The sequence below is a fragment of the Littorina saxatilis genome, linkage group LG8 (assembly GCF_037325665.1).
Source record: "Littorina saxatilis isolate snail1 linkage group LG8, US_GU_Lsax_2.0, whole genome shotgun sequence".
Classification (NCBI taxonomy): Eukaryota; Metazoa; Mollusca; class Gastropoda; order Littorinimorpha; family Littorinidae; genus Littorina; species Littorina saxatilis.
This window is the reverse complement of record NC_090252.1, coordinates 34,855,371-34,864,685: the sequence shown is the minus strand read 5'-3', so window position 1 is coordinate 34,864,685 and position 9,315 is coordinate 34,855,371. Positions and strand designations below refer to the sequence as shown.

Here is a 9,315-nt window from a genome sequence, read left to right as displayed (position 1 = left end):
TATTCGCATTATGACATATATTATCAAACTTTGTCTCGCTTTTGAAATCAAAGGTTTTACTTTGGAAGAAGGGGTCAAGAAGAGACGTCATAATTTGTTCAATCGGTGTCGTTTGTCTTTAAGGCACAATCCTTCTCGTGGGAGAAGAAGACTAAAACAAAAAAGAGTATAATTTCTCCAGAGATTCTGAAAGGGCAAGGAACGCATTTGAAATGTGAAAAGTTTGTATTCAAAATTTAAACAATATCAGAGAGACAGTATTGAATTTTCTTGTGCTAATGTCTCATTGTTTCCACAGCAATTAGGCAACGGATGATCCTTAATGATGTTGACCTTTTTCTCATGTCATTGTCTTAAGTTTCATGCGGACATAAATCATAAATCATATAATTTACTTTGTGTGTTCAAATAGTAAGGCAAGTGACTATACTTCCCTGGACATATGTTACTGTACACATGCTGACAAGTCATACAATGCATACAGTATGATTGTCACACCGATTGAAACTAGCTGGAAACTTTTCTTTCGTCGCTCGCATTGTGTCCAGTACTTCAACATGATGTTGTGCTTTTCTGCCTGTAGCCTGGCATTCTTCTGGATTCTTTTGCCGATTCTGACTACTTGTGAGTATTATGTACTATTGTCATTGTATTTATATTTTTTATCAAAGCCCGAGTACCCGCATGGTTGTGTTTCCAGGGAACACCCGTGCAGACACATTGAAACAGACACACATATACAGACACGCACGCACACACACCTACACACACACACGCACGCTCGCACGCACGCACACAGACCCAGACACGCAGATACAGACACAGACACACACCGACACAGACACAGACACACACACCGACACACACACACACACCGACACACACACGCACACACACACACACACACACATCGACACACATCCACACAAACAGACACACACACACACACACAAACACACACACACACACACACACACACACACATAGCCCAGGGATTTGTCTCAAACCGTAGCAGTGTTGGTATTGTTTTCTGATCCGTCAAAACACGACTGCAAATTTGTCAAATAAGTCAAATAATCATCATGTACGCCTTTTCGTTTGTAACTCGGGAATTGAAAGGAACCTGAGTTTTCTTCCGGTCAGGATGTAAGTTTTGAACTGTTATTTGAATTATTTCCCGTAGTTTTAAATCAAATTCGCGTGTCTCGCGCTAGCCACTAGAAAACTAAATATCTGACAAAAAAATATTTTTTCGATTTTGCTTTCTGCGATCTTGGCAACAAGTTTTCTTATTTGGATTATTGCCACCCATTTAATATCATTGGCACGTACAAGGCCTTGGTCATTTTGCCATAAGTGCAGGCGGCTGATTACAAATAAACATGCACACAGCTGGGTAGCGCGATTCTTCTCGTTGATACTACAGGAAATGAACTGAAATTAAAATGAAAAAAAATTGTCTGTCCTTGTGTGTAGATTGTTATGCGTGCGTGCGTGCGTGCTTGTGTGTGTGTGTGTGTGTGTGTGTGTGTGTGTGTGCGTGCGTGTATATGTGTGGGTGTGTGTGTGGTGTGTGTGTGAGTGTATGTGTGTGTGTGTATGTGTGTGTGTGTGTGTATGTGCGTGCGTGTATGTGTGTGTGTGTGTATGTGTGTGTATGTGTAGATTAATGAGTGTGAGTTAGTTCGTGCGTGCGTGCTTGTGTGTGTGCATGTGTGTGTGTGTGTGTGTGTGTGTGTGTGTGTGTGTGTGTGTGTGTGTGCGCGTGTGCGTTTTTATGCGCGCGCGCGCGGGTGTGTGGGCGTGTGTGCATGCACATGTGCGCATGCAAGCGTGTGACTGTGTGTGTGTGTTTGTCAGTGTCTGTGTATGCGCGCGCGAATACGTGTGTGTATCTGTTTGCATGCGCGCGTGCCTGCACGTTAATGCGTTAAATGTCTGTTGGTTTTGCTGCTTCGAAAACGGTTAACGCCGTATTCAACTCCTTGACCTAATACTTACTGCTTGTATTGTTACAGGTGATACAAGTCCTGGTAAAGGCCTGACCCATGAAATATCAGAGACTACAAATGTGCTCATTTTTATTTCCTGTGTCATCTTATTCACGATTGTCGTCGCTTCCCTCGTGTGCGTGTCCTGTAAACGTGGCGGTAAGTTTAGAGAAAACTATGTAATAGATTACATCACGGCTCACTGTATTTGGTGTTTAACGTCGTTTCCAACCATTCAAGGTTATATCGCGACGGACATCACGGCTCAACACAGTAAATTACAAACAAGTCGCGTAAGGCGAAATTACCACATTAATTTTAGTCAAGCTGTTGAAATCACAGAATGAAACTGAACGCACTGCATTTTTTTTTAACCGAGACAATATTGCTTCGTCAATCCCCGCGGCAGTTTTCCCGTGCAACACGAAGTAATCTTGACGAGGCAGAATAGTACAATAGCGTACTGCGGTAAGCAGGAAAGCGCGCTTTTTTTGCATTCTTTTTAACTTTCTGAGCTTGTTTTGAATAAAACATATTATATCTATATGTTTTTGAAATCAGGAAATGATAAAAAAATAAGATGAAATCATTTTCGGATCGTTTTTGTACATTTTAATCGTAGCACTTTTTAAACTATTTTTGTTAATTGTGATCACATTTTAAGAGTAAACATAACATATGTATATATTTTTAGATTCCGAATGTGATAAAGAATACGATGCAATCAATTTTGAATCTGTTTGCTACAATTACATTTTAATGACGACTTTAATTAGCAAAATCATTAATTAATTTTTAAGCCTCCACGTTGAAATGCAATACTAAATTCCGGGCTTTATCGAAGATTACTTGACCTAAATGTCAACCAATTTGGTTAACAAATGAAGGCGTGACAGTGCCGCCTCAAGTTTCACTAAATGCCGGATATGACGTCATCGAAGACATTTATCGGGAAAAAGAAAAAATGGTCTGGGGATATCATACCCAGGAACTCTCATGTGAAACTTCATAAAGATCGGTCTAAAAGTTTTCTCGGAACTGATCTACACACACACACACACACACACACACACACACACACACACACACACACACATACACCACGACCCTCGTCTCGATTCCCCCTCAATGTTAAAACATATTGTCAAAACTTGACTAAATGTAAAAACAGAACAAAAAAACAGCAAAACCCGTGTGCAGACCAATATAGCATTACACAATATCATACAACATAGCACAATATAGCTATTCTGATGGACACGTGGGGGAATTCGGGGGCTGTGATTGGATGGTCTCACACATCCCTTTTCCGATCATCAAAGCATAATGCTACGGAAGTCGGCCAATTTTGCAAATATCCATTATTGGCAATAACAAAGACGCATGGTTCCGGTTTCTTCCACGTGTATAAAGTACACGCATACCTCGCCAGGTTTGTTTATGTGACAAGTCGACAGACGATGCCATTTATTTGCTTTGTGTGTGTTTTTGTTGTTGCTCAATGTAAATGACATACATTACGTGTAAAATCCAGTTCTTTAACAGGCAACAAACCTTGCAAATTTCCAGACGCTGCGATCTGAAGCGACCTATCTCTGATTCTAGCAGACGATCTCTCCAATGTTTAACACAAAATCAGCAAACTCTCCTGTCACATAGAACGTCCATTGTATAGTGCAATGTTGAAATGAAGTTACTGTCTGAAACATTTAGTCGTTTCTTCTGAGACAATCCTTGTTCTCGACTTAAAAGATGAAATGAATGGAGAGTGACGTAATTGAAAGGGGAGTGAATTCCATAACTGAATTCCTTCCACCATTATCTTTCATACTCTGACACTAACACCAAATCACATCTTGTGTCTCCAGGGAAACAGACGTACGACCAGCCAGCTCCCCCAGAAACCTGGCCACCGCAAAATTATCAAAACCTGCTTTACATGGATACGGCTAATCTACGTAACGCCCAATCCACAACGTCTGAAGCTCTAGCACACGACTACGAGGATGTGGCAGAAATTGTCGTCAAAAAAGGACACAGTCTGTGCTAGCTAACAGTGATGATATGAATGAACAAGAAAACATCAGAGAAAGAGAAATTTTCGAAAAAAAGAGAAAAAATAAGTTCCGAATCCAACGTCCCATCCAACTTTTTCATACGATAACGAGGATGTGGCAGAAATTGTCTTTAACATGTGATACAGTTTGTGGTAGCTTACAGTGGTGATCTAAAAGAACACACACAAAAACCTAAAACAATAGAGAATTTACAATTTCCGAATAAGTAATAGGATAATAGAGAATTCATAATGTCCGAATAAAACAATGAAGAATACACAGTTTCCGGTGATAACTAGTTTCATTAGACCCTGAACTAACTAACAACACACAGTATTTCATACTACCAGATTTACGTTTGACAACTGGAAACCAGACACAAAATCCCAGCAGTCACTAAACGGGATATGGCCAGCTTCTTGAGGGTAGAACTGGCCAACATGGATCAAACCGGTTTTGTGTGTGTGTGCTTTATGTGCAATTACCTTGTGTTATTTAGCTGGTCAAATTTCTTGACGTTGAGATATATCTCGAATGACACGCTTATGCATTATCGCATTGCATTTTGGGATGATTATGTAACATGAATGACGGCAGAAGCATTGTTGAATTTACGTTAGCACTTTTCGCAATATATTAAATAGGTTATACCTCTGAGTCCTGGATAGCTGAGATATGTTCCTGAGGGTCAATGTTTAGGTATTGCCGAGCCTCTGGCTCACCTATTTTAGCCAACAGAGACACATGAGCAAGTCATGAGATAACTCATGATAATTCAGCTACGCATGCGCATCTGTCATTTGGAATGCGGCTGTGGATATTGGCTTACGACATGAGTGTTTTGGAAAGAAAACTGCCCAATATCGAGCGGACACTGAATAGATACGTGGTGCCTTTTCTTTCAAAATCCTGCACTTTGGAGTTATATTGGAAAAGGACGGGCGCAGTGACGTTGTGGATAAGACATCGGCATCTTTATCGGAAGGTCGTGAGTTCCAATCCCGGCTGCGGCCACCTGGTGGGTTGAAGGAGGAGATTTTTCCAATCTCGCAGGTCAACTTATGTGCAGACCTAGCTGCTAGTGCCCTTTCCCCCTCCGTGTGTACCCGCAAGCACAAGACCAAGTGAAAAGATCCTGTAATCCATGTCAGAGTTCGGTTGGTTATAGAAACAGGACAATACCCAGCATGGTCCCCCCAAAACTTCACTCGTGCAGACAATATAAGTGAACATGGGAGTTTAAACCCATGAACGAATTAGAAGCAGAAGAAGATATTGTAAAAGGAATTCAATAGGAGTTCAACTTTCACTTTGACACCACAATTGCCTGCTTCCACTGATAAGAGATGGGTTACCAAAAATAAAGTGTGTGTGTGTGTGTGTGTGTGTGTGTGTGTGTGTGTGTGTGTGTGTGTGTTTGTGTGTGTGTGAAAATTGCTGAATGCGTGCATGTGTGTTTGTGTGTGTTCGTGTGTGTGTCTGTGTGTGTATATGTGTGTGTGTGTCTGTGTGTGTGTGTCTGTGTGCGTGTGTGTGTGTGTGTGTGTGTGAATACGAATAAACTTTATTGTCATGAAACGTAGTGTTTATAAGACACGGGAAGATAAATAACCAAATGATTTCATTGTTTCTTTTTTTGGAAGCAATTATGTACAAATCCTCACAATTTAGTTTGTACATTGTCTACTTGCAAAAGTTGACTTGGTACATCATATGAATATATATAGGTCGATTAATTTCACTCATGAAAGAGTTTCGTAATTGATTGTTTTCCATGCAGTTATCTAGAAAATGTATTTCATCTTCTATTACTCCACATGTTTCACATAATCTATTTTCCCTAGGTGTATTGCTGTATCTACCAGTTTCAATTTTCAGGTCGTGGGCACTTATTCTTAGTTTACACAACGACTGTTTATATTTTCTTTGTTTTATGCATAACAGATATGTTTGTGTGTGTGTGTGTGTGTGTGTGTGTGTGTGTGTGTGTGTGTGTGTGTGTGTGTGTGTGTGTGTGTGTGTGTGTGTGTGTGTGTGCAGAAGAAGATATTGTAAAAGGAATTCAATGGGAAATTAACTTTCACTTCGACGCCACAATTGCTTGCTTCTACTAATATCAGATTTGTTTTCCAACACAAGGTGTGTGTGTGTGTGTGTGTGTATGTGTGTGTGTGTGTGTGTGTGTGTGTGTGTGTGTTTGGGTGTGCGTGTATGTGTGACAATAGCTGCATGCGTGCGTATGTGTTCGTGTGCGTTCACGTGTGTTTGTGTATGTTTGTGTGTGTTTGTGAGTGTGTGTGTGTGTGTGTGTGTGTTTGTGTATGTTTGTGTGTCCCTGTGAGTGTGTGTAAGTGCAAAAGTGTGTAAGTGCTTGTGTAGACACTTGCATTTGTGCGTGGGGGAATGTTGCAAGCGTGTGGGTGTGTTCGAATGTGTGTAATTGTTTGTGTTGGAACAGGCAATCAACAGAAGAAAACAGTGCCCATAGCAAATATCCCGCAAGTATTTTATTTCCAGGTCTACCGAACAGTATAGTTAATACATAATGCAGTTCTAAAATAATGAAAACAGGTTTGGCGAGATATAGATAGAATGAAAGAGAAAAAAAAAGCTTTTCTGGCTGTACAATTGCACGAAGAACGAAAGCAAGTACACTAAAAAGTTACTGAAAGGGAAGCGATCAAAAACAATATTCGTTATCCATTACGACAAAGCATTGGTCAGCATCATCAAAATCAGCAGGGTTTTTGTTCCGAAGAAGCGGACCCGAGGAGGTGCTTTGTTTCCTCACGATGGGAACCTGCCGTCTGGGTAACCGGGTCTTCAGGCAGAACGTTTTCCAACGACTGGATCTCTACGTTTTCCAACTACCGGATCCCTACGTTTTCCAACAACTGGATCTCTACGTTTTCTAACTACGTTTTCCAACTACCGGATCCCTACGTTTTCCAACTACCGGATCCCTACGTTTTCCAACAACTGGATATCTACGTTTTCCAACTACCGAATCCCTACGTTTTCCAACTACCGGATCCCTACGTTTTCCAACTACTGGATCCCTACGTTTTCCAACTACTGGATCTCTACGTTTTCCAACTACTGGATCTCTACGTTTTCCAACTACTGGATCCCTACGTTTTTCAGCTGATAGGAACGTGCCGCTGTCTTTGGAATCGGGTTTTTGGGCAGAACGTTTTTCAGCTGATTGGAACGTGCCGCTGTCTTTGGAATCGGGTTTTTGGGCTGAACGTTTTTCACCTGATAGGAACGTGCCGGTGTCTTTGGAGTCGGGTTTTTGGGCAGAACGTTTCTCAGCTGATAGGAACGTGCCGCTGTCTTTGGAGTCGGGTTTTTGGGCAGAACGTTTTTCAGCTGATAGGAACGTGCCGCTGTCTTTGGAGTCGGGTTTTTGGGCAGAACGTTTCTCAGCTGATAGGAACGTGCCGCTGTCTTTGGAGTCGGGTTTTTGGGCAGAACGTTTTTCAGCTGATAGGAACGTGCCGCTGTCTTTGGAGTCGGGTTTTTGGGCTGAACGTTTTTCAGCTGATAGGAACGTGCCGCTGTCTTTGGAGTCGGGTTTTTGGGCTGAACGTTTTTCAGCTGATAGGAACGTGCCGCTGTCTTTGGAGTCGGGTTTTTGGGCAGAACGTTTTTCAGCTGATTGGAACGTGCCGCTGTCTTTGGAATCGGGTTTTTGGGCAAAACGTTTTTCACCTGATAGGAATGTGCAGCTGTCTTTGGAATCGGGTTTTTGGGCAGAACGTTTTTCACCTGATAGGAACGTGCCGCTGTCTTTGGAGTCGGGTTTTTGGGCAGAACGTTTCTCAGCTGATAGGAACGTGCCGCTGTCTTTGGAGTCGGGTTTTTGGGCAGATCGTTTTACAGCTGCAAAGGAGCAGACAAGTATATTAAACTAGAAGATTACCCGCTTCGCCGGGTACCGGCTTCGCCGGGAAGAAGTAGAGCCGAATACCAGGCTGCGCCTGGGACCCGGATCTGCTGGGTGTACGCCGGCGCACGAAGGAAAGGAGATAAACGCGCAAAACACTGGAGACCTTCTAAAAATAGTAACGTGCAGTGACCTTCTAAAAATAGTAACGTAATAACGGGAATATGGATTGACGCCACACGGAGGAAGGGAGATAATCGCGGCTGAAAACACTGGAGAAGATAAGGAAGAGTTACTGGTAGTGGATCCCGACAACATCAAAAAAAAAACCAAAATAAATCGGTTCAGCGCGCACAGCGCTGCGCGCTGAGAGCACGTGTTGAAATATCTCATCGATGAGGTTGTGTCCGGGGTGTAGCTGAATACGGTGTCCAAATTTGAAAAAGATCCACCGAGAACTTTGGCCGTGCATCGCGAACAGACAGACAGACAGACAGACAGACAGACAGACAGACAGACAGACACTAGTCGTATATATATATAGATGGCATGTTTTCGAATATTGAGTGATAAACAGAAAAGGCTAACAATTAAGAAATTAAATTCATTAAAATCCAATTCTGCACAATCATGATTGTTTTTTCAAAAAATCTTCAAATGTAGGGATGGTTTTATATAATAAAAGTGGTTGCGGCGATTAAACAAATACACGCTCACACGTACACACATGTGCATGCACACACACACACACACACACACACACACACGCACACACACGCACACACACACACACACACACACACACACACACACAGACACAGACACAGACACACACACACACACACACACACAGGGTTGAAAACATAACAACGCAAGACTGCATGACAACAGCCACACGTAATGCTGAGCAGCTTTTATCCTGAATAGAAGGGATAGAAGCTTTGTTTAACTTCATTTCAATCGATTGTTTGTGTGTGTGTGTGTGTGTGTGTGTGTGTGTGTGTGTGTGTGTGTGTGTGTGTGGGTGTGGTGTGAATGTGTGTGTGATGTGTGTGTGTGATGTATGTGTGAGTTTGTTGGGTGTGTGTGTGTGTGATGTGTGTGTGTGTGTGAGTTTGGTGTGTGTGTGTGTGGTGGGTGTGTGATGTATGTGTGTGAGAGGGTGGTGTGTGGTGTGTATATATATCAGGAACCGACAAGAAATAAGATGAAATTGTTTTTAAATCGATTTTGGAAATGTTATTTTAATCATAATTTTTATATTTTTAATTTTCAGAGCTTGTTTTTAATCCAAATATAACATATTTATATGTTTTTGGAATCAGGAAATGATGTAGAATAAGATGAACGTACATTTGGATCGTTTTATATAAAAAAA

At 41.7% G+C, this 9,315-nt stretch overlaps 1 protein-coding gene and 1 long non-coding RNA gene across 2 annotated transcripts; one reads left to right on the top strand and one right to left on the bottom strand.

The window, feature by feature from the left end:
- Positions 1-221: 221 nt before the first annotated feature.
- On the top strand, positions 222-4,329 carry LOC138973381 (uncharacterized). The gene is made up of 3 exons (XR_011457999.1): positions 222-624; positions 2,019-2,150; positions 3,860-4,329. It is a non-coding gene; the product is annotated as an uncharacterized lncRNA (long non-coding RNA).
- A 2,028-nt stretch (positions 4,330-6,357) lies between these two features.
- Positions 6,358-7,955, bottom strand: LOC138974620 (protein starmaker-like; the record flags this gene model as incomplete). The annotated part of the gene is made up of 1 exon (XM_070347343.1): positions 6,358-7,955. A coding segment is annotated over one exon (996 nt), but the record flags the coding sequence as incomplete, so codon positions are not given.
- Positions 7,956-9,315: the final 1,360 nt, after the last annotated feature.